The sequence below is a fragment of the Hemicordylus capensis genome, chromosome 5, assembly GCF_027244095.1.
Source record: "Hemicordylus capensis ecotype Gifberg chromosome 5, rHemCap1.1.pri, whole genome shotgun sequence".
Lineage (NCBI taxonomy): Eukaryota > Metazoa > Chordata > Lepidosauria > Squamata > Cordylidae > Hemicordylus > Hemicordylus capensis.
Genome location: NC_069661.1, coordinates 197383862 through 197410567, shown reverse-complemented (window position 1 = coordinate 197410567; position 26706 = coordinate 197383862). Strand labels below are relative to the sequence as shown.

Below are 26706 nucleotides of genomic sequence, written 5' to 3'. Positions count from 1 at the left end.
CTTGGCCTCCACTGTTTCTGCAGAGTCTATTAAGGTGGTGTCCAGCAATCCCTCCTGCAGTATTAGACTGGATTAGTTTCAATCTGTGATGCCTGAGATGTGGACATGCTGCTTGAGATGGTGCGGCCTACCACTTGTTCTCTGGATCCTTGCCTGACTTGGCTGCTTCTATCTAGCAGAGAAATTGTTGGAGAGGACCTAGTTAATATCATTAACTCATCACTGAGGGAGGGAAGGATGCATCTTTGTTTGAAAGAGGAAATGATTAGACCACTTCTTAAGAAGCCTTCCCTAGATCCCTCAGTGATGGATAGTTATAGGCTGGTATCCAATCTCCCATGGTTGGGCAAGGTGACAGAGAGTGGTGGCTAAACCTTTTGGAGGAAACCGATTATTGAGACCCATTTCAAACTGGCTTTAGAGTGGGCTATGGGGTTGGGCCTGACGGATGACCTTTACCAGAGTATCGACAGAAGGAGTGTGACTCTATTGGTTCTTTTGGATCTCTTGGTGGCGTTTGATACCATCGACCATGGTATCCTTCTGGATCGCCTGGAGGAATTGGAAATTGTAGGCACTGATTTGTAGTCATTTGCAGTGAGCCGCTCCTATCTCTCAGGCAGATTCCAGATGGTGGAGCTTCATGACAGTTCCTCTTTAAAATGGGAGCTTTTATATGGAGTCCCCCAGGGCTCCATTCTGTCACCAATGCTTTTTAACACTTACATGAAACTGCTAGGTGAGGTCATCAGGAGATTTGGTGGAGGGTGTTATCAGTATGCTGATGACACCCAAATCTATTTCTCATCATCATCATCATCATTATTATGATGAAATGGCATTCACTCCCTAAATGCCTGCCTATGGGCAGTAATGGGGTGGATGAGGGATAACAAATTGAAGCTGAATCCAAGCAAGATGCAGGTGCTCTTTGTGGGGAATCAGAATTTAAGGGATGAGTTAGATCTTCCTGTGCTGGATGGAGTTACACTCCTCCAAAAGGAACAGGTATGCAGCTTGGGAGTGCTCTTGGATCCAGGCCTCACCCTGGTATCTCAGGTGGAGGCTATGGCCAGGAGCGCTTTCTATCAGCTTCGGTTGATTAGACAGCTGCGTCCATTCCTTGAAGAGAACGATATCAAAACAGTGGTGCATCAGCTGGTAACCTCCAGGCTTGACTACTGTAATGCGCTCTACATGGGTCTGCCTTCGTACGTAGTTTAGACACTTATTAGTTTAAAATGCAGCAGCCAGATTGGTCTCTGGGGTAACCCAGAGAGATCATACTATGCCTGTCTGTCATGGCTCAGACCTCTGAGTCAGAAGAGTCAGAGGAGGAGTGGGAGGACTTGGTTGAGAGAACAGTCTCAGAAGCACAGCAGAAAGACTTGGCTGTGAGAACAAACTCTGAAGCTGAGCTGGAACGGCAGCAGACAAGGGAATCTGGACAGCTGACAGAGATGAGGCCTGAGGAGACTGATCAGGAGGAAGCTGGAATTTCACCTGTGTTAAGAAGACGTCTCAAGAGAAAGGCTCAGTGGGAGACACGCAGGCGCAAGATCTCACAGGAGAGGCAATAGAAATGCTGAGTCAGGAAAGCCTGATATTGGCAGCCGGTTATCTTGAGCCCTATATCAAGCAGACACTGTTCCTGAGACGGTACTGTCAGCAATGTTGTTTTCCGCAGATAGCGTTCCTCGTACTTTAGTTGTTCAACCTTTCTTGTTTCAGCCTGTCCTTGTTCTGTTCCTTCCTTGCTCCTTTATTTCAGTTATCGTAGAGGGGGATACCTAGTGTAGTTTTAAGGGACTTTATTTTGGCTTATACTACTTTATCTTTGAGTCCTTTTTTTTTTTTTTTTGCTTTGGTTCGTGCAGCTAAGCTGCTACTCTTATCTATAGCATTTCCACTGTGACTCGCAGAAGTGGAGCTGGAGGGATCGTAAATCCTATCGGGTCAGCCATGCCAACAGATTTATGACACTGTTTTAAAACAGTTGCACTGGCTGCCGATATGTTTCCAGGCAAAATACAATGTACTGGTTATTACCTTTAAAGCTCTGAATGGCTTGGGTCCAGGCTACCTTAGAGAGCCCCTTCTTTGGTATGATCCCTGTCGCTTGATCTCTCCCCATCTGGAGAGATCCGTCTCCAGTTACAATTGGTACGTCTGGTGGCAACTCAGAACCGGGTCTTTTCTCTACCTGCTCCTGCCCTATGGAATGCACTCCCAGGGAGAGCAAGATGGCGTTCGGAATGAAACCACCTGATTAAACAGCTTTTAGGGCTTTCAGCTACCGTTTGGTCCTATCATCTTCCATCGGCCAGATGGAGATTGGAATGTGTGCAGGGCTCAGTCCTCCTCCTAGAGGTGTGGGTCCAGGGGGTCCTCAGACCTTAAAAAGTCTGACAAACCCTGGATGAACACTTGGAGAGACCTATCTGCATTCATTGGTCTGAATGGAAAGAGGCATTTACACCGCCTAGTCACGGATGACCTGCAGAAAATCTAATCTTTTATCTTTTCTAATAAATCTTGGAGATGGCTACGGCCATGAGGTGTCAGATCTATGGTTTTTTTATTGTTAACTTTTGCTTATTTTCTATCTTCTATTTTTGAATCTTTCTATGGACTTGCTAGAGCTCAGCATTCCAATGCTATTAGCTTTTAGTTTCGCTTTGAAGAATTTTTTTTAAATGTTTGAGGCTACAGCAATTACTTATTTTATTATGATCTTTAACCTACTCGTAATTTGTCGTAGATGATTATGGATTTTGTATTTTCTGAGAACTCCCCTTGAACTTTTCAGCAAAAATGTACGCTGTCTGCAATGGAGAAGAGGAATGGAGAAGATTGGCTTGGAGGGAAAAACAGCTTTTTAATGGAGTAATGCCACATATTTACAAATTTAACCAGCTTATGTTTTACTTATAAAGTTCTAATTGGAAAGATCTACATCTTGGGAGGATCCACTTGCTGGGATTCTGAAAGATCTTCCTTGAATTTATAGTTCCTTCTGTTTGCTGACAGTGTTTTATGGCTGGACAATTACCTTCCCACTACCAACTATTCTCAAAGCTCTGATTGGGGAAATAAAAGTGACTGGAGAGAACTTGCTGTTTCGACAGAGGAAAAGGAAGTTTGTCTTTCCATGTTCTTTCTTTCTTTATTGGAATCAGGACTTTCCTGTCTTGTAGTTTAATGCCACTGATGGAATTTCCATTTAATAGCAGTTAATGTCATTAGCATTTTGTACTGGGACTTTGACTTTACTTTGAAGAATTTCTAAACTTGTTACTCAGCTGAGTTGGAGTGATGATGATTTATTATTCTTGTGCTGATGCTGCAACTGTGGTACTTCTTGTTAAATACAGGGAGGGGAAATTGGTATGGGGGGGCTGTTAAGTGGTGGTTCACTTCAAGATAATTTAAGAAGATTTCACAAAATGGGTCTGAGTATTTTAAATATTTTGTTCTTATTTAAAAGTTTATTTGCCTTAGTTGTATGTCTTCTGGCTATCTTTTATTAGAACTATTCGGCTTTTGGATAGGTAGCTATGGCGAGATTTACGTGGAAGGATTCTAACTGAAGGAATTTTACTTTATAGAAACTTGATAACCCTTTTCCCCAGGCAAAGAAGTTAGTTCCAGCATTGTTTAGTCTCCCCCTTAACGAGAGAGTGTCCTTGGACACTGTTTTCAAGATTTCATATTAACCCTATGTTATGTGAGTTGCAGCTACCACTCCTTTTGTCTTTGTGCTGGGATGAATGAAAAGCCCGATATTTTTAGTGGTGTATCTATCAGCATTTTATTTCTCTTTGCCGATATATTTTTAATATAATGGAATTATCTTTTCTCTCCTACTTCTCTTTCCCTCTGAGCTTATATTTTCTCTCTCCTTTCCTCTCCTTTTGAAGTTTCCTTTCTTTTCTTGTGGGTTTTTTTTAGATATGTGATTTACTTAGGGTCTCATATACAGGTTTTAACATTGAGTATAATTAAATAATATACCTTATTAACTGGCCTTTCAATGTATTCCCTGTGTTAATTGTTTCTTTCTCTCTCTCTCTTAACCACTGAGATTTAGGGAATTGTATATAGGGTTTCGCATTGAAAATAACCTATTTAGAAACTAAGATTTTTTTATGATATACCCGAATGTTCTAATGACTTAAGGAATAATCACATATCTTCATGGAAGAAATGATAATTTATGTGATTAATTTAGGGTTTCATGTATAGGTTTTAACTTTGAGTATAATTAAACATTATACCTCATTAGTTGGCCTTTTAATTAGGGAGGTTTAATATAAGGCTTAATACTGACAATAACCTAATCAGGAATTAGGATTTTGTATGATAAACGTGATAGATTTAACGACTTAAGGAATTGCCACATTTTTGTCTTTTGTTTCTTCTTATGGAAGAAATGAGATCTATTAAGAATGGGGGAATTAGGGAAGCGTGGATCTCTAGAAATAACCTTTAGAAATAAGTGGCTGCAATACTGATAATATTTTAAAATTTAAGGAATAAGATAATTGGCTATATTCTACTAAATGACATGAGAGCCAGCGTGGTATAGTGGTTAGAGTGCTGGACTAGAACCGGGGAGACCTGAGTTCAAATCCCCATTCAGCCATGAAACTAGCTGGGTGACTCTGGGCCAGTCACTTCTCTCTCAGCTTAACCTACTTCACGGGGTTGTTGTGAAAGGGAAACCCAAGTATGTAGTACACCACTCTGGGCTCCTTGGAGGAAGAGAGGGATATAAATGTAAAAATAAAATAATAATAATAGTTTTAATAGTTTTTAAAAGATTACGTATTGAGATGTTCTACTTGGAAAGTTCAGTGTTTGATTTTTTGGTATTAAGTCTTGGTTTGAGCATTTTTGAACAATTAACTGAAGTTAGCTTTAGCATCTAATTGAAATCTTGTCTCAATTTTTCAGAAATATACATCTTTATCATTCCCATTTCTTTTTTCAGTATTTTTCTTTATTCTCATTTCCCCCTATGAGCTTTTATTGGTTGTTATGAAAACTTTATAATAGTAACAGTTGAGTGAACTACTTGTTGTGAACAAGCAATTAGAAGGAAATTGAGAAGGATTACATGTATGTATGGGGAAAGATCTTACTGTCATAGCTTGACAGCCTATTCTCCCAGTGGTGGGCTATAGAGACCAGTTCTGACTGAAGTTAGTCTACCTCTTCATGAAAGAATATCTCTCCCTTTATCTCTCCAGTTTTGGTTTTTGTTAAATGAAGAGGAGGACTACTGAAGGTATGACTGATTTCTGTCATTTATTTATTTATATTTGTTTGTTGTTAAATTTATATACTGCCTATAATATTTATTTTATTATGACGTATACCTGTATGGGATGAGATGGGAATTTTGATTATAGAATAGTGGTGGATATGTGGTTTTGTGTTTACAATATATACTTTTCTTTATGGCAGAACTAGTGTTTTTTCATTTTCATTTTCTTCTCCATTGAAAATTCTTGTTTTGAATCGTTCAATTGAGTCCAGTGGGAGTGTTCTGTGTGAGGTTTAGGGTTCATTTTTTCTCTGACGATTAGATTTAGTTTTTTAGACGTACTCTCCTTTTCTTAGATTATCTTTACTCATTTAAGTATACTTAAATACTATTACTGTGGGGTTTTTTTCTTGTTTTCTTTGTTGTGGATATCCATTGCTCTTATTCATGTATGGCTATGTCGATCTCAGAGATGTAACCTGTTCTATTACTATCACTAATAAAAGCAAAAATTCTTTAAGAAAGAGAGAAAGAAAAGGAATGCACTCTCTGCAGTTTAGGCTCGCTGTCGGCCTTTAAGAGAGCCCTAAAAACTTACTTGTTTGGCCTGGCCTTCCAAGGTTTGTAAATTGTTTTTAAAAGTATTTTAATTAGTTTTAAATGTGTTTAAAAATTGTTTTTGAATTGTTTTTATATTGTTTTTAGACTGTGTTTTAAATAATGTGGGTTTTTAAGTCTTTTTAAAATTTGTTGTACACCGCCCAGAGCCTTTGGATGGGGCAGTTTATAAATGTAATTAATAAAGGAGCCATTTTGTGGCCCATTTCTGGAAAAAAATATTGGATTCTTCCTTGCTTTTTTGCAGTTTTAGGGCACATTCCTGGGCACATGCAGTCCCCACAGAGCATGCAACAGTAAGGTTTTTTGCCTTTCCCCTCCACTATGGAACCTAATCCCACCCCCCCATTTCCCATAGCTGTAATGCCTCGTTACACATGGTTCTGTTATTTGCGGCAGTAGGCGAGAAACAGAACCCCCATGAGTAATGAGGTTCTCCTGTAATCTGCAGTCATAGAAATGGCTGCTGACTCCTTCCAAAGAGAACAAATAGTCAATATGCTCAACTGTCTGGATACATGTCCATGCACCTGGTGTACATAATCAATTGATGACTAGTCCACAGTCAGGTATATCTTATTAAAGAAATATATCAGAATGCGATTTCCAGGCCTCTTAAAAAGTAATACTATAAAAACTATTTGCTCCCTGTTTTGCCATGTGTTCTTTATGAGGACATGCAGTGTATTAAGTATACTAAGTGAAAGTCACTGATTTACAGGAGGCACCATTTTATTCATAAGCAACATGTCCTGCAATGGTAAAGCAAGTGGAACCAAAATTGCCCCAGCATCATCCGTGTAAACCTAGTTCTAGTGAACTTCCAGAGAGAAGTGAAGGAAGAATGAGTCACAGAACTTTTTGCTGGATCTAACAGAAAGAAAGAATCACTTTCAAGAAGGAATCATTTAACTTCATACTTCTATCAATAACATCTTTCAGCTTGGAAAGTTTTATTTTAAATTTGCCTGAGAAGGCGCAAAGAAATCCGTTTACAGTAAGACTATAATTCTCAGCCACTTATTCAGTAGTCCTAAAGAATTTCTCACAACTTCAAATGAGGCTACTACAATGAAGTAAGCTGGTGGAGGACTTAACAGCAAGACGGTAGAATACTTTTAATTTATGCTATTTCATTTAATTTTAAATTTATGCTATTTCATTTAATTTTAAATTTAATTTTAAATTAAATTTATTTAATTTATGCTATTTCAATCACCCTTAATTAACTGAAGAAAATTATGCTTTATCATTGTTCCACAAAGACTAGGCAATAAATGTGCAATTTCATGGTGCTGATGCAGAATATCAATCTGCCTCCGATTCACGCTTTGCCATTTGCTCACTCTTCGATTTCAGCAAACTACAGTTCAGCACAAGGTCATGGATTCAAATATTCAAAGAGAGAAAATGGCTTTGTCATTAGAAGGGTTAAATACACAATATTACTCACCATCTGGCCAACTGCAACTCTTTCCAGAGCCTTTAAAGATTTAAAAAAAATGCTGATATATTTATTCTTGTATCTGAACATTTTACAAACACACCACACAGAGCAAACATAACATAACAACTGATGAAAATGAGGCTGTTGGTTAAGTGTTATAATCACTAGGTGCTATTTAAGAGTATAATCACAGGACTCACAATTACAAGTCTGCAAAAAACTGACATGATTATGCTAGGCTGTACACTTAATTTTCTTTTCTGAATGTAACAAGTCTCCAGTGAGTTTCCTATCTCACATTCAATAAAGTACACAACAATGAAAATATACACACTTAAAATGAAGAAAAAAATCATGGGCCTTTTCCTGATTCAGCAGGGCTGTTCTTATTTTCTTAAGAACTGAAAGTGCGATACAAATTATGTTCTGAAAAAATAACCAAAATATACACTGGTCTCTTCTCATGATGTCACATTACTTCAATACAACCTTGACACAAGCACAATCACAGTATCCAATCTAAACCCTACCTTTAAAAAAAAATTGGAACCCACACTGCAATACTGGGGTTTCCTTTAGTCACTCTCCAAATTCTGCAGTACATATCTCTCCTATACCCCCTTTTGATTTTCAATAATTTATTTTCTTATTTAAAGCATTTTTACCCAGCCAACAAGGCTCCCAGAGTGGCTTATATAAAATTCATAAAAGAGCAAATATTGAGAGAATAAAAAGGTTTGATTTTATTCACTTCCATGGCTTCTTCTCCTCTTCCTTCTTTTGCTCACAAGGAAGCCGATGGTTCAACAGGCTTCTGTGAGGGGAGAAGCAGCTGCAGACAGAGATAGCAATGGCAGGGGTGGTCCAAGAAATTTTGTTGCCTGAAGCAAAGGACAATATGACACCACATATCACACCATCTTTGGGCAGTTGCATCTTTAGTGGTGGTGCTTGCCCCTCCTGAACCCTCTCACACTGACAACTGAGGCAAGTGCCTCTACTTGCCTCATGGAAGGGCTTCCCCTGGCAATGGGGACACTTTACAATACTTAAGAGCTATGTGCCTTTTTTGTGTGTCAGTGGAATCAGTTCCAATACTTCTTTTCTGTTCTTCTTCTCTCTTGGGCCAGGCAGAGACTTGTTTTTAGGTAAGGTCATAGTTTGTTTTGCTGTTTTCTTTTAATTGTTCTCTATACAATGCTTACAAGAGATTAAAAAAAAAGATGACTAGAAATCATTATCAACTTTACTCCCAATCTAGTTGTCCTTTTAAAAAACAAAACAGAACAGTAGCTCTGAACAACCTATAGGTATTTTAGTGACTACTGGAAATCTTCTGAAATGTGAATGCTCCAACCATACTTTCACAAAACTACTCCTAGGGATGTGTACGAACTGAGGACGTCCACTGGTTCAGTGCTCAAGCAGTTCAGACAGGTCCAAACCAGTTTGGCACCACAGGGAGAGGAGCGGTGAGCAGGATTTTTTTTTTTTAAAGGATAGCATGTCCTTACCTGCTCTCCAACACCACATGCATCTTCCTGCTGTGACAGAACTGTCAAGAATGGCACCAGACATGGTGCCATTCCTGACTCCCCCTTCCTCCTGCAAAAAATATGTCCACTCATGGCAGCTAGACAGGATCTGCCTTACAGGACATGCGTTAGAGACATCTCATTCCCTTGTTCCTATGTCAGTGAGGGGATGCAGATGGCTGTTCATTCTTTTTTAAAATGGAAGAGAAGGAGATTGCCAGGCTTCTTCTTCTTGTTTTGCCTGGTTTTTGTATGCAAAGCTTGACTAACAAGGTGACAAACACTACTGCTGTGAAGATTGTGTCACACAATTGTGTAATTCTCATGTTTGATAGAGGTAAGTCAACTTCTTGTTATTTCTGGAATTCAATTAATTAAAGAAGTGGAGAGAGTGCAAATGCAGCAGGAGAGAGAAAGATATAATTGCTACAGAACAATTATTTCATAGGGAAACCTTTAGAACACTCTCAAAACAGGGAGACCTTCCTATTGGCAGTTTGTTTCTCCCCTGGGATCAAATAAATCAAGTGCAAAGCTTTCTTGTTTATACAGTATTTCCAAAGCCTTATGGCAGCAGTAGCAGTAGTCACTGTTGGAGTTGGGAAAATCACTAACAACCACTAACAACTTTTGGCTTAAACAGAGAAAAGAGAAACATAATCAAGGAGGCAGCTGCCTTCAGTTTAAGCTTTCAATGGCCTTATCAAGTAGTGAAAGACAACAAACAAAAGCTTTATTCTGTTTACAGAAGTTATATATTATCTACAGGAACTGATGGGCCAAAAGGTTCTGTATCTGCTTGCTTGCTTTAGGACTAAGATTATATGCTTTCAAAGTTGGACAATTTTGTCCATCACTTAATGGAATAAAAATGTTTCAATATCACACCATTGTGAAGCCCATAACTAACTGTGTTATGAACAGGGCTTCTTCACTGAACAGCAAACAAAACAAACTAGAACAAGAGCTAGTTGATCTAACATAGCCCCTGAGGTAAGGCATGATCCTTTTACATACCCTTTACAGTGGCAAACTGAGGAATGGAAGCTCAATTGAAATTGACTAGCTTGTCCTATTAATTTCAATCAGTAATTTAGGGTATCAGCCAGTATATTTATTAATGTATCTGCTATATAGTAATTTATAACCATATTGGTTATAGCAAAAGGGAGCAGGATCAAATTAGATGCCCAATGCCAGAGATAGCAATGCTTCAATAAAATCATTTCAGAAGCATGATCATCCACCATGTCTTGGGAACTTACTAAAATGAAAAAGGCAGAGCACACAAAGTAGGGCATTTTTAAAAAATGTCATTTAAAAAAAAATTAAAAAACACAGAAAGTACATACAGAACTGCAGAAAACATTCAAAAGTAACTCTGATTGACTAAAATCTTGACTACCTTTTTTTTTTTTTTTTTTAAGGTGACTGAACAGTGTGGCTACAGAGTTAGTCGTCTACCCACAGACACACCTCATTCAAGTCCAGTCACTGCTGGGAAGTCTAATCATTGCTAAGAAAGAAGAATCTACACAGTGTTACTGAGCTTTTCTTCACAATTATTTTCCACTGGCTGATTCCAGTTGTTGGTTGCCACTGCAACCTTCATCCCAGTCCTATTTTCTTAACATACATACAGGGTAAAAATTACCTGCCACATGTAAAGAAACATGGCAGAATCCATGTAGGATTGTCATTGTATTTCTAGGAGCCTCATTTCTTCATTGTGCATAGACTAATCTAGGTAAACATGGCTCCTCCTCCTAGGCATCCCATGAATAACAGAAGTAACATTAAAAAATAATAATGGGGCAACACAATGAGAAGATTAAAAAATTAGTTTTAAATTGTTTTAATGAGTTGTTTATTATCTGCTTTTATATTTGTAAACTGCCTAGAGCCATCTGGGTAAGGTGGTATCAAATTAAAGAAATAATAATAAAGGAATGCTGGCCTGTTGAAAAGGGGAGGCTAAGGTATAGGGAAAGCAACATTTGTCTGAATCTGCTTGAAAGGATAATGCAAGCTGACGCAGAAGATGAGGAAGTCAAGGGGCAATGATTGAGGGAAATAGGTATGTAAGAGGATCAGAAAATGATTAAATAAGGTTTGGTTCAGAGATAAGATATGTGTTCTGAGTTTGGGACAGCATTGCAACTAGGAGCAGTGGAGCAGCTCTAATACTCTGATCTCCTTAACACTTGGCAGACTCTGCTAGCCCCTTTTGATTCACGGCTAACATCTGTGAATATATGACGAGGCACATAGATTTGGATTTAACCCAGGAGGGAGATAGGGGATTGAAGAGACACCATCCCAGTTATCCAAAGTAAATGTTCTTGGATGTCCGAATGCCATCACACTATGACACACATCTCACCATGTTGTGACAATGTAGATTAGAATGGAAGAAAAATGACATTTATAAGACATCCTGCTTAAGAGGAATTGCCAGTCTGCTCTGGCTTTGCAGCCAAATGAGCCATCCCTATTTGCTGTGCTATTTGTAATGTCCAGCAAAGAGGAGTATAATCAGTACTAGGAATGGGCTACCATTAACATTTCCTTGGCACCTGCCAAGACTTCCAGCCCCAGGGGTTGCCTTGTTTGAGTTTAACAACAAAGCTGTGTCTGAATTTCCATGTCCACTATTTCCTACTTAGAGCAGGCATAAAGTGTGGGAAGTTGGAAGGTTAAGACTTTAAAAAAAAGTCCGTATATATTTGTCTTGAATACATAATTATTTGTTTGTTATTTCTCTGTGTAAATCGCCCTGAGCCATTTTTGAAAGGGCAGTATAGAAATTGAATTAATATTAATAATAATAATAATGATAATTACTGATACTGTTCTGCACTTTCTTGGATTTAAGACACTGCTTTAGGTTTGCAAAGCAAAAAGCAATGGATTCCATAACATCTATCTAGCTACCTCTCTAAGGCGTACCTGTCACTAATCCCATGTGTGGCAGAGGTAGTTTTCACAAGAGTTCGCGAGCGAGCTGCCAGCAGGGGGAAGAAAGCGCCGGTGGCAGCGTACAGGCTTGCGGGCGAGGCGGGAAACAAAACGGCGGGGGGGGGGGGGGCGGACAGCAGCAGGAGGGCAGAAGAAAACAGAGGCAGGCAGGGACAGAAAACGGGTGGGGGGAGAACTAGAGGCACAGATGCTCTGCACCTGGCCCAAGCTAGTATCTGAAGAGGGGGAAAAAAAAACTTTACCAAACAAGCTGCCATTCTAGCATTGCGACCACAGAACCAGCTCTCTTCCTTTAAATACTGGCACATGGGAAAGCCCCATGCTCCTTGAGTGCCATCTGCAGGGGAGACAGAAACAGTGTTATTTTTTAAAAAATAGATTAAAATGGCTAATGACAAAACACTAGAGCATTGTAAAATATCTTTAAATGCTATTTAGTCTAACACCACAAAACAGTAGTATGAAAGCTATTTTATCTGATGAAAAGCATTTGCCTCAGGGCCTGCATTTAAAAGTCATCATATTTCACGGTTAGCCATTATTTCAATAGTAAATGAAACCCTTCACACAATAGGAGGTTGGGCGAGGGGGGAGGGGCAGATACATCATCAGCATTGCACAGTATAAACAATTTATAGGTTTTCAGCAAGTGAATGTTTGCTTAATAGAGCATGTTTGCTTGTGCTTCACAGTTCTGGCCCAAGCCGAACATTCCCCCTCTGTCAAATATTAATAGTGGCAATGCAAGGATGAAACATGTGAGGGGGGCAAACAGTGTGGCAAACTTATTTACATGAGTGAAAACACTTGTACCTGCTTTTCCCATTCATCTAAGCCATTGTTGTTGGCCCAACTTGGTAGGCCACATCTTGCCTCTTGTCCAAGTTGTAGTGAAAAACCTTTTACCACTGCACAACTTTTATGTAAGCCAGTGTCACCATGATATAAAGTGTTGAAGGGACAGGGATCAAGGCTGACTATCATTCATGGGTTGTTTGGCCCATGAACCCCAAATATGGGTGCTTCATACCCCCTTTCTTTGTCATCCTCAACAATATATTTCTAGGGAAGATATCAACAAAGAAGGAATGATTTCTTTAGAGTCAGATTTCTCAAATTGTAATAATCAACTTTGCACTTAAGAAAGAAACACTGGGCAATATCCAGATTAGTTAATCATGACTAAGCACCACTGGAATCAATAACATAGTCATGACTAACTTAGTCTGGATGTTAGTCTGTCTTTAGTAATTCTGTCTTCAACAAAACTGAAAATATAGAGAATTCCTTTGTACAACAGAACAGCATGTATAATTTTTTTTTAAAGTTCAAAAACAACCAATACTGTGGAAGATCCAGATTAAAGAAAAAAATATTGATGCTGACTTTTGCCATCTTCATTTAATTATGGGTTTTGTTGTTTGCCCTGAAATGATTTCTGAGTCCTATATATAAACTGGATGAAGAGACCTTTGAAAGGATTCTCTTCATCAAATCTGAGGCCAGGGAAATCGGGCAAATCTATTTGTACAAATATTATGGCATCAAGTCATTCAAGAGTCTCAGCTCCCAGAAATGTTGTTCTCAGCCCCACCAATCAGTCAATCCATTTTATTAATTAAACATAGCTACAAATGACTTGAAACACCTAATGGCGCAGCAGGGAAATAACCTGCCTAGCTAGCAAGAGGCTGCCAGTTCGAATCCCCGCTGGTATGTTTCCCATACTATGGGAAACAGCGATATCAGGCAGCAGCGATATAGGAAGATGCTGAAAGGCATCATCTCATACCGCGCAGGAGATGGCAATAGTAAACCCCTCCTGTATTATTCTACCAAAGAAAACCACATGGCTTTGTGGTCGCCAGGAGTTAACTCCAATTCGAAGGCACAACCTTACTTTACAAATGACTTAAAACAATAGCTCTCGTAATACACTCAGGTAGAAGGTTCAACAAGGTAGAAGGTTCTTTGGAAAGGTGGCCAAGAATGAGCTAGAGACAAAAATGATGGAAAGAGGGACAGGAACTCATTGTTGGCATGTGGGAATTAGACTGCCCATCCTTCCTTGCTCTGTTCTCAGCAGTGAGGATTGTGGGGGGGAAGGCAAGTGTGGCACAAGAGTGCTTAACTCTTTCCCATGCTTAATCATGTTGAGTAAGAGAGAGCGATATGCATATTCAAAAGATATTTGAAAGAATATGTTGCAGAAAAAGAACACTGCACACAAAAATATTCTGGTGTTGGTTTTGTTAAGGGGTTCCAAGACTCAGGCTCAAAGAATAATTTGTACTCTTCTAAAATGATTAAAACTCTCATTGGATTTTAAAAAGAACAATATTTCATACTCTTCACCACAAGCTAATTACAATGCAGATCAATAGGCTGGTCACAAAGGGGAGAAAGAAGGCTTGCTTCTAAGTGTTCATTCAATATCTATTGATGCAAACACATTCAACATTCAAGAAACTTTCCAAAAATAGATTTTTATGGAGCATTTGACAGAAAATTATAAAAACTGTCCTTGTCTACTGAAATAAAACTATTGACACATTTATTAAAGGGATACCACTCAAGTAAAACTCAAACTTCCTACATGTAAATTTGCCTAAAGCAACTAATCTACACTGAAAACGAATATAGCCTTGCTTAGTATTTGAAAACAAAAATGCACCGGTTGCTTGCCTAATAGCTTAAGAATATCATCTATTTGTACAGCAAAGTCACAGCCATACAAAAAGGAACAAAAAGCAGCCCATCAGAGCATCTGTTCCATTCAGGTTCAATGACACACTTTCAGCACTAACGCTATAAACCAAACAAGAGACCTGACATAGTACAAGTGAACTAAAGCGCTAATAACCACTAGCACTTTGGTTCAACAAATGACTGAATACAGATGTAACAGTAATTAATTTTCTGTTAAAGATGCAGTTCCTCTGGAGACAAGACATCCTATGCTTTCACATTCTATCACTTTATTAATAAGTGTAAAATCAAACAGATCCTTAGTAGGTACTCCCTGGGCATCAGGTTTTCTCCTCACTTCCTCTCCCAATGTTCTCTGCTGCTGAAAGGGTTGGTGGAGGGGGAGTGAACTACAGGTTCTTCAGTATATGCTAATTCAGTGCTGTTATTTCAATAGGATTGTCCCATCAGGACTGTAAACAGTTAATAAAGTCATACGTTGTTCTGGCCTCCGGAGCGCTGCATTGCCTGGCACAGTGGATCATCTGGGGGCACTATCTGTGCTACCAGCAACATGCCATGGACTGTCTGGGGGGAAGGAAGAGAGCTGGTCTTGTGGTAGTGATTTGTCCCCTTAGCTAAGCATGGTCTGCACTGATTGCATATTAAAGGGAGACTAGAAGTGTGAGCACTGTAAGATATTCTCCTTAGGGGATGGAGCCGTTCTGAGAAGAGCATCTAGGTTCCAAGTTCCTTCCCTCGCATCTCCAAGATAGGGCTGAGAGTCCTGCCTGCAACTTTGGAGAAGCCGCTGTCAGTCTGTGTACACAATACTGAGTGAGATGGACCTGTGGTCTGACTCAGTATAAGGAAGCTTTCTATGTTCCTAAGGGAAGATTCATGCAGCCTTCCCACCATGCCCATCCAGTTGTGTGAATGGCCCCAATCACTTCTACCCGGGTTTTCCTCTTTCCTTGCTTCCACACAACCAAACGTTGGGAGCACACGCAGCTCCCAAACCCAGGTAGAACACCTGTTTTGATTATGTGAATTACCTCTCTATACTGTATTGGAAGATTTATATAAATAATTTTTTTGTTAAGGATTCAGGTCAAAGATAAATATTTACTTTGGAACAGTCTCATTTATACAATGAGGATATTCTGAGGTAAATGATTTAGAGAAGTAATGTCTTTATGACCCTGGACTGTCTACAATATGCTACTCAACAATAAGATATATATGCTATTTAAAGCCCTAGCTTGATTTACATAAATAAAGAGCAACAATAAATTTGAACTGAAAGCACTATAGAGTTTTGTAGCAAGAAAACTTTAAGAAACATAAATGTGCATTTCGAAGGGGGAAAGGAATACATTGCCTGTTTAACATAAAGTCCAGAGTTCATTATTTGGGGATGGGAGGAACCAGGAAACTATAGATCTAAATATTTTTGTATTCTTAAAAGTTCTAAGATGGTTTCAGCACTGGCAGAAAGAGGATTGTCTGCCACTGTTTACATATATTTTATAACCATTCCAAATAAAAAGCCATATGAGCTCTTAATCATCTTACTGAAAAAGACAGAGGTTCCTTTTCCCTATTCTCAACATCAGCCAAACTTTCACTTTAACGTGCATCCAGATTGTATTTTTGTAATTGTGCACAAATGCTTACAATCTTTGTTCCCACAAAATAAGTGAAAATTTAAAAAGCATGAAGAATATGTTCAAGGCTCTATTTCTAACCACTTCTGGGAAGCAACAGAACACCCCAAGGCTTTTGTGCCAAGTCTGCCAGTAATATATGAATGACTGGAGATCAGATACAGCTGTCAGTGTGAGGTAATTACCCAGGGTCTGCCAAGTACATTGAAGGAAAAAACCCTCTGTATTAATCACACACTTATTGGCAGGAATTGCTTTGGAAACCAGGCCAAAGATAGTGAAGGGTGAGTTGATATGGAACCTATATCGCATACACAGCTGAATTCTCAAGGCTGGCACCAATAGCTAATCAGCTGTTTAATTACAAAGATTATTACCTGGGAGGTAGTCACAAAAATTGTGTTCAAGGTTGGCTAGCACATTAGTGACTGAATTAAAAGGGGGTGGGGAGTGTAATGGCAGGAGTAGCTTGGTTTTTATTGACCTTCTTTCAGGTAGATTCTACTTTATTCCTAATGTTTCCTTAGTTTAATGCTAAATAATAACAGCAGACATTCAGTGCAGTGTAACACCAGTGTTAGAGACCCACCGGGGCTTCTGTGCATATGCAAGTAGGGATGTGCAAACTGGCTCAACTTTGTCGGGCCGGGAAGGGTTTTGTTAAAAAGTTTTTTAAAGGTTGAACTTACTGCCATTGCCAGGCTCCAGGAGGTGCCGTTGCGACTGCCGGGGGTGTTTGTCTCCTGATGTCCCCTCCCCATGCCGCCCCCCCTGCGGTCATTTTTTACTCTTTTCAGGACGTTTTAGGACCATTTCGGGGATGGCCATCAGAGGTACACTGGGCATGCATGATGGCCTCCAAAATGGCCAGCGCCACTGCAGGCAAGTCAGTGATAGGTAAAAAATGGCCCGTAAAGGGCCAAAAATGACCCGGAGTGGTGGGACACCAGGAGATCCCCCTGTGGCCATAACAGCACCCCTCCTGAAGCCCAGCAATGGTGCTAAGTACACCTTGACTTTTTACTTAACTGGTTTAGACTAGAGCCAGACCAGGCGCAGTTCTAGTGCGCATAGAACCAGACTGGACCCAGTTCAGTTTGTTTGGTTCTACTTGAACTGAACCGGGTTTTCTGGTTTTGTGCACACCCCTACGTGGAAGGCAACCCTGGCAGAGTTGGACAAGAGCAATCTTACTTAAAACAGTTCACATGAAATTTTGTTTCCAATGAAAGTAGTGCTGTGCATGGGTTTTTAAGTATCTGCACAAGAGTACTGTGAGGTGCCTGGTAGTCCCAGCTTGCTTTCCCCCTCCCGATTGCCACTGGGCTCACCGCCGCTCATGTGGGGGCGCAGGTGACCGAACTCTGATGGGCTAATGGTCGCTTGGCAGAAGGCAGGTAGGCTCCTGCCTTCCCCCCAGCATACCCTCTTGTGATTGTGTGAATGACCTCAAAGAGTCATAAACTTTATTTGTATAGTTTTTCTGTATAGAAATATACTCAACACACGTTACAACTAATAAAATGACACAAATTGAAACAATCAGTACCAATACATATGACAATAAAACAGGTAATCCCCTAACAATTCATATAAATCTACTATTAAAAGCAATCATAATATAGCAAACTATAATAATTCAAACAAATGATCAACAAGCATCCCTCCCTGGAGTGCATGATAACTTCATGATATGACATTAAAGAAAGCCTGAAAGATACAACGTGCTACGCATTCACTGAATAACTTGCGCTATGTGATCTCCAGGTTGTAGGTCCAGAAAATCATAAAAGATCTGAACAACATCATGCATCTGGTCTGCAGCGATAATTTGGCTTTAAGGTAATGCCCATGTGGTATTGTCAGCCTCTCAAAATGAAGATCAAGTGCCAGACCACACTATATAAAATATTATGATAAGCTCCATAAAGCAGACCCAAGAGCTGCCTGTGCATGTTGGTTGCATCACTGCAAATATTTGCCTGCCAAGAAATATTTGATTCTGGTTTTTAAAATGTTGTATAGTTTATAATGCACAGCACACATCTGACAATCAACTGTTTTTTTAAAAAAAAATCAAGTAGCTTATCTTCTAGAATGTAAAAGCTTCTTTAATCTAAAACCCAAATATGCGATTTACTCTCAAAATCATGCATATATAAAATATAGTACATGACTATCAAGACAAGTTGAAAAATGAAAACAGATTTTGAAATTACATTTGCAAGACAAAATCTAACATTCATCATTTTCATGTAAAAATTGTATGACAGGTCTGTTATAAGATCTTGCATACTAAACATATGCAATTAATCATTTTAATTAAGTACTTCAACAGAAAAGGTGACTTCTTACTATGAAATACAAGTACTAAATGTAAAGTCATAAGGACTGGGATTGTGCCCTTTAAGATCACAGTATACATGCCCTACTTAAGTAGATCTAAACAAATTAATGTAAAGAGCAAATAAGCCACTTTTCTTCATTAGTTGTGCAAGAACACTACTCGCAAGACTTAACACAGATCTGGATTGGTACTTAGCGACACACTTAGCAAAATATAGGAAGTGAATAGCCAAGACGATAAAAGATTGTCAAGCTGATTCTAAACATCTTTGAAACAAGAGTGCTTTCAATAGAAGTGACTGTATTTGCAGAAAACAAATCATATAAACAGGGGCAGGGAATTTAAAAAATATATTGGCTGACATCCAGAGAAATGGGAGTAAGTACACAATGGGAGCTACATCCTCATGGCTGAAGGCTTCCCCACTGTTTCTATACCCACATGCAGGGGAGTGATTTTGAGCAATATTCCCTGCCTTTGGAAGTGCCCTGTGCCTTCCGAAACTATGACCCTGAGTGCTACACAATCCTCAGAGACCATTTCAGAAGCCATGGAAGGACACAGTTCCATTGCTTCCTCCCTTTGTTTCTCTTGCTGTTAGCCACTGAGTGAGAGACCCAGAGTTAGGCACCATCCATGTGGATGAGATAACATATCATTGCCCAAAGGGTTTCACAATGTTGCTATTGAAACAGAGAAAAATGGACGAAAGTATGTGAAATGGAACCCGGGGAAAATATACAGTTGTTCGTTAGATGCATGTAAATTTAGTTATGCCAAGGCACAGATCTTCACTATTTTTCAAGCAGGGGCCACTTTGGCAAAAAATCTTCTATGTGAGTGCCATTTCCCACTGTGCTCAGCACAGTACTGTGCTTTCTCAGTGGGCCCTTTAAGAGAGACAGAGCCTACTCTTAGGAGCTCTATGGAGAAAGTGCTGGAAAGTGCAGTTACAGTGCAGGGGCTCAAGGGGGCGCCATTCCTTTCAAATGAGCCCAACACTGCTGCGCAAAGTACAAAACCCAACAGTGCGAATGGTCACCTCCACATGGTGCCAGAGGGACTGTGGAGAGTATTCAGCTTTGGTTGAAGAAGTCAAACAATTAATCAGGGTCTTGCATTTAGGGTTGATGGCAGCCACCACTGGCTCGTGCGCATTACAATGAAGAACATTGCACTAGTGAATTGGGATTAAGGCATTGTGCCAAAGGCTTCACAGAAGAGGTGAGTTTTATTTATTTAATTATTTTAACATATTTCTATACCACCCTAAACTTGTGTCTCTGGGTGGTTTAAAAGGAAGTAACAGAGGAGGCATCACACAGCTGTTACACAGGAACATAGGAAGCTGCTATATATTGAGTCAGACCATAAGTCCATTTAGCTCGGAATTGTTTACACAGACTGGCAGTGGCTTCTCCAAGGTTGCAGGAAGGAACCTCTCTCAGCCCTACCTTGGAGATACCAGGGAGGGAACTCAGAACCTAAGTGCTCTTCCCAGAGCAGCTCCATCCCCTAAGGGGAAATATCTTACAGTGCTCACACTTCTAGTCTCCCATTCATATGCAACCAGGGTGGACCCTGCTTAGCTAAGGGGACAAGTCATGTTCGCTACCACAAGACCAGCTCTCCTCTCCTGACAGGCAGCTCCAAGCATAACAGCAAGAAGAAAGGGCAGAGTCATTTGAGGGATCAGGAGTCATTTGGATAGTTTGGGGCGACAGAGACGAAGGAGTGAAGGTTATGGACAGGAGTGTAATGGGATGTGAGAGCTGAAATGAGCAATTTAAAAGGAAAATGTAAGGATCAAGTTGGAGAGGAAGAATGGGCCAAAGGATGATTTTTTAGGACTAGGGGAGACAGTGGCATGTTTGAATGCAGCCAAAGAGGAGTCAGGAGAAAGAGAGAGAGAGATTGAGAGGTTGGTGGAGGTGAGAGATAATGGCAGCAGACATGGTAACCAGGAGTCCATGTAGGGGGAATGGGGGCCAGGCTCAAGGGGGCATGTGGAAGTATGCAATGAGGGGTAGGAAGCTCATCACATGAGACTGAGGGGTGAGGAAGAAAAGGTTGAAAGAAGTGAAGGAAGACAGAGAACCGGAAGTATGAGGGTGACAACAAAAGAAAGATTAGAGTTTGAAAGATCAATTTTGCACTGAAGAAAGAGGCATGCTCTCTCTCAGAGAGCAACAAGAGAGAGGGAAAGCAGCAGGCCTTAGCAAGGCATCAAATATAGACAAGAGGCACCAAGGGTTTTTAGTGCTGGTGTGGATCAGAGAGAAGTAGTACTATGGTATGGCAGATGAGAAGAAGAGGATGAATTTATAGTAAACATGATCAGCCAACTCTTTTGTTCCCCTCCAAACACATTCAGCTGCATGAGAGAATGAACAACGATGCAGAACAGAGGCAGTGAGCCAGTCGGGGAATGAAAAGGGAGGGTAGCTTGTTGGTAGACTGTGGTGCAAAATGTCAAGACTTTACCACAGGGGTGAACTGAAGATGCAAAGTGCAGAAACTAAGGAGGGTGAAGTGGTGAAACAGGAGTGGGGAAAGGACAGTGCTTCCACTACTGAGAGAAAACCACTGCATTAACAGACTGCACATCATAGAAGAATCAGGAAGCAGAGCTTGGGAGGGTTGTATGCAGTGTTGATGGGACGATGCTAATGATCAGAAAGTGGAATTCAGCAGTACAGAAGTCAGAGACAGAGCAGTTCTTGAAGAAGACAAGATCAAGAGAGTGCCCAAGGCAGCACATGAAGGAGCTTGTTCAAAGTCAGAGATCAAAGGCGGAGGTTAGAGATAGGAGGTGGAAGCAGCTGGGCCCAAGGAATCATTCACATGAATGCTAAAATGACCAAATGCAGATGTGTTCTGAGAGAGAGAGAAGTGAGCCAGGTATCAAAAACTGAAATGAAGTTTGAGAAGGAGCCAGGAGAGAGAGACAGAAAAGCAACAAGGAGGTACGGGGAGGAATACTCTCACAGAATAAACTTCAAAGGTAGAGAAGCACTGTGAAGCGGGGTGGGTGGGCAGGGGTTGCAACCTTTCAGTAAGCAGTGAGTGCTGCTGCGCCATGAGATGCAGGCTGGTAGCGGGGAACTCACCAAATGTGTGCACAGTAAAGTGCAGAAGGTGTACCAAGTGCAGAAATGACAACTGAAAAGGCCCAATCCCAGGCTGCCCCCAGATGAACTGGTGGCATCCAAAGATGGACCCTCCTGATGATCTTAATGTGCAGTGGGGATCTTGCAGAGGAAGGCGCTCTCTCAGGTAACCTAGACTTAAGCCATTCAAGGCTTTAAATGTCCTTTAAAGTTGCCATGGTATCAAAGCACTTGTTTTTAAATAGAGATACTATGGGAGAGGGAAGATGATTCTTTCATTGTTTCAAGAGGGTTATGCACACAACAATCAAATTCTTCATGATACAAACAGGTGGGTGGACCACTTTTTAAGAACCAGGGCCTGCTCTGAGACCCCCAAAAGCCAAAAGGCTAGATTGAGGCCTGTCTCTGAATTGTCATTTTGGCAGGAAGCTGAATCCTGACTTTGATTTTTTCCCTCTAAGCCAGGCCAGTGAACAGAAATGCTATTCTTGAGAGTCTGGGAAGAAGGAGAATTTCCCCTCACCCTCTCTCCCAGCCTTGAAGCTGTTTACTGCCTTGCAAAAGCCTTGGGCCGTTTGTGACTTGCTAAAACCGATCATAAGAACTAGTTTGACATGTCAAGCATAATCATATCTAGATGATTTAGGAAATTATAAAAAAACAAAAAGAGATGATAACATCTATGCTGTATTATGGGGGACATTATATTAATATAATACTGAGACCCCCCTTTTGCTTATGTAACTTTCTCTGTCCTAACTTATTTCTCTGGGCTGAAGAACATCAACAAACACCAAAATGGTTACAAGCCAGGGCCAGCTGGACATTAAAAAGTGTCTCTATCTTGAATTTAATCAGACAAAGAGCCAGGCTAGGCTCCTGATTGGCTTCTCCCTGTAGGGGGAAAGAGGAACAAATGTAAGTATGCTTTTGTCTGTTGATTTCAATTTGGTTTATATTTGCATAACTCTGTGAGTCATGGCCAAGTAGACTTTCAATATTCCATTATATCGCTTCTCAGCTTTTTGGCTAACATCAAAGTGTAGTGTAATATTCCATTATAAAGTACTTGAATCTATTTTTTGTCAGTTTATCAGAGCTCACTGAAATCAAGATTTTCAAGAAAGCAGCATGTCAGCATGAACCCATTAGAACTTACAGCAGCATCAAAAGTTTGGGGTACATTTGAGAAACATTCCTAGAAAATATATCATGTAATGTTAGATCTTGATTAAAGGGGCATGGGAATAAGGAGTAGTCAAAAAAAAAGTTCTGTCATTATAAGCATGAAAATTCTTGTTTATAAATATGACAACTGTTGAGCTAGTATCTTGAAACTCTGTGTGTGTGATCTATTTGATGAGGTCTACAAATGTGCCTAATCTTAAGATCTGATTTAAAAATGCCAGAGCTATAGCAGGTTAAAAAGTGCTGAAAATTGATACTTGGGTCCTTTATTACAAATTTTATCCAGGCATATATTTCTTTCAAATTTTGATGAAAATTTCTGATGTAATTTGTTCAGGTTTATCTAGGAAGGAAATCCTTTGTTGGTTTGGTGAATGTTTGACTATCGGTTCAAAGGTTACTAAGGTTTTTCTGCCTCATTAAAGTATATGGGTAACAAGTGCTGGCAAAATTATGCAAGTGTGACTGTTTTGACAATGAAGCCAGAATATTCATACATTTTGCCAGTGCTCTGACATCAGCAGGTTGAGCCAGCGAGTGGATTCTATTGGAAGTCCAATGCCTATTCCTTTAGTGACAGAAGGTGAACTCTCAGAGAAGGAGGAAGCCAGGTGGGCGGTTAAAGCAAAGTGGAGGAGAAGCAATATGCATTAATTAAGCATTTGACAAAATGGGCTGCAGGCCACAAAAGTTTAAGGAATAGCAAATATATTGTGCTACATGGTTCAACAGGACTCTAATTTTTTGCTACAAAAAACTAGCACAGATGATATCTCCCTAAAGTTTACATTTCTGATTCTCAAGAGTCTCAGACATAAACAAAACTTTTCTCCACCATAAAAATGAAATAAACTTTTTAAAATATGTAAGACAGTTCTGGATTTGCATTTTCCCTATTACAGATTATAGTTAGGTACACAGAATGTTCCTTTACAAACTGACATAAATATGTTCCTAGAGTTAAATCATCTGAAGTTATTTGTTTCCTAATTATACATGGGAATTATAATTTACACACTCCCCACTCTGAGCTCCTCGGAGGAGGAGTGGGATATAAATGTAAAACAATATGTAAAACAAAATGTAAAACAAAAGTTGTCTAGCAGCTAAGAATGCTAGACAACAGATGGTAAACCAGATTATGTAAACTGGAAACTGCTGATTAGGATGAGATAATATTGGATCTCTGTATATATTACTATTATATCATATGTGTATTATTATGTATGCCTTAAATTTTGGTCTATGACCGTAAATAAACATGACACTCTCTCTCTCTCTCTCTCTCTCTCTCTCTCTCTCTCTCTCTCTCTCTCTCTCTATATATATATATATATACACATACACACACACACACACTCCTTTACATTCATTCATGCTGACCTGTTCCATATGGGACTAAACCACTTGAAGTAACATGTACACTACAAGAATAATCCACTGATGCTGTTCTCAGAATCCCCTATCCTAAAATTGGGTTGCTATTTCTTTGAAGGAGTGACTAAGGAGCAAGAATGTCTCAAAGACATGTATGTACAACTTACTGTATAATAAATTAGTGTTGTGTTGCTCTGTTTACACTGCCAAGGGCAAAACCTGGTTTAAACTTTATGAGGGTGAAAATATAATGATGAACAAAACACATATTTTTGACTGAGCTGGAGTAAAAACAGATGTCTTTTGTAACCACATTAAAACATTCTGCATTAATAGGCCTAGGATCAGTACAAATATTGAAGAGTGTGGCAAAAACAGGAAAGCCAAAGGGCATTCAGAAGTGGGCCTTCTACAAAACATAATTAAAACCATTTAAAAATGAGTCAATGAAAGGAACAAAAGACATGTATTAGTTAAAGAATTTTTTAAAAACAAACATTGACTACTTGACTGGGTTAGCAAAGGATTGTTATACCTTTCAGGGTTTCAAGCTCCTCTGAAAGCAGATGGTAGCAGCAGCCCACACTGCAAACGGCCTTGATTTCAGGTTTAACAGTAAAAAGTCGCAGAGTGCTTGGAGCAAGATCACCACATGTATGCAGACCTACCAATACACAATCCTAGAACAGAAACAAAGAGTTCAGTACTGAGCAAGGTGAATCATGTATCAAACACTAATTGTACATCATCACCATCATACACAGAAAATGTTGTTGTAATTGTAAGCTAGTGAACAACATGTCACGCCACTTGAACATATTTCTGTACCATTGGTGATATAAGGTGGAGGGCATTTGACTTGCTTCCCTCCCATAGGTGGAAAAGAATGGAAAATTAATATCACTTAGGATTATGTGACTGTGTGTGTGTGTGCATGCGGGGAGAGGTACAAGGAAGCATTAACCACGATGATGGGGAGTGGGGTGGATTGCTGGAAAGTTATATGGCAGCAAAGGTGGTGGGGCTTGGTGCAGCCTGACTAATCAAAGAGATCACAAAAATAAGTTGTTTACCAGGGTTGTAGACAATCATTAACAAACTTGAGCCAGTAAGCAACACATCCATGAAAATACCAGCATAGTCCTATTTCTCTATTTATGACTCTGTTCAGAACTGATGTCAATCCATAGCTTCTGATTCTAAAGCTTCATTTTTATCTTAATCAAAATGCATAAATGGAAACAGAGAGCTCAGGAAGGGAGATTTCTTTATCTGTCCCAGCTACAGCAGAAGTGCACAGGTAAGGGTGCACTGCTAATTAATATTGTCTGGAGACATGGAGTTAAAGTTCTAAATAAAATAATTTATTTAGGAAAACCATTGGGGAGACAGATTAAGACCCACATACCTCGTTGCTAGTAGGGATGTGCACGGAACCACGGAGGCGCGGTCCGGCAGTGGGGGGGTATGTAGCTTTAAGGGCGGGGGGGATTGTATTTACCCCTCCTGCCGCTTTTCCCCCTCTGGCGCTCGACATTTTAGCAAAATTTTTGGGGTGGCAGCGTTCCACCCTGCCGCGCCTGCCCCTGCCGTTGCCAGGCAAAAGGGGAAGTTGAGTGCACACATGTGCCCATTGTGGCACGTGTGCGCCCGTGGCCGCACGCGCCACACACGTCACACGTTGTGTATGCAATGTGTGCGGCGTGCGCACATGATGGTAATGGGCGCACGCGTGCCGCAATGGACGCATGTGTGCACTCAACTTTGCCTTTTGCCAGGCAACGATGGGAGTAGGGGCGGCAGGGAGGAACGCTGCCGCCCCAAAAACTTTGCTAAAAAGTCGAGTGCTGGAGGGGGAAAAGTGGGGGGAGGGGTAAGTACTACCCCCCCATCCTTAAAGCTACATACCCCCCCCCACCGGACCACCCCCAATCCGGACTGGTTTGGAGGCCTCTAACATGGCCCCAGACCAGTCTGGTGCACATCCCTAATTGCTAGCTAAATACAGGAAGAGGAGAAGGGAGAAGGAAGTCTCTCCAGGTGCGAGAATGAAACCCGAGACTATGAGTCTAACAATGGGGAATCAAAGTAGAGAAAGCATGGTCAGAGGGGGAAATGCCCTTACTAGCTATCTCCAGTGTTCCCTCTAACAGGAATTCCCAGATGTTGTCAACTACAACTCCCAGAATCCCCAGCTACAATGGCTTTTGTGTGGGGATTCTGGAAGTTGTAGTCAACAACATCTGGGAATCCCTGTTAGAGGGAACACTGGCTATCTCTACCCCAATGCCCCTAGTGGTCAATAGGGTTGCTGGTGCTGAGTTGATGCCATCAGGAGCTGCATCTCCAACAGAAACAAACTTAATTAATCAAACGGAGGGTTTTCACAACCCATGTGAGGCCAGCTGACTGACAAACGGGAGATTTGCAAGGCACACAGACTTCTGAATTCCAATTGTTAGAAACTGGAAATTTTCA

The 26706-nt window shown here is 40.3% G+C and overlaps 1 protein-coding gene across 4 annotated transcripts in view; it reads right to left on the bottom strand.

The window, feature by feature from the left end:
• The window catches only part of METTL25 (methyltransferase like 25), a 128664-nt gene that overhangs the window by 43068 nt on the left and 58890 nt on the right, over nt 1-26706 (bottom strand). For all 4 annotated transcript variants that reach the window (XR_008308173.1, XM_053253874.1, XM_053253872.1 and 1 more), the window contains exons 5-7: nt 24764-24908; nt 12091-12185; nt 7341-7370 (exon numbers count right to left, since the gene is read on the bottom strand). Coding sequence is in view for 3 of the 4 variants with exons in the window: in XM_053253874.1 (XP_053109849.1) it covers nt 7341-7370; nt 12091-12185; nt 24764-24908 (270 nt within the window). In the remaining variant the exon portion in view is untranslated. The remainder of the gene's footprint in view (nt 1-7340; nt 7371-12090; nt 12186-24763; nt 24909-26706) is intronic.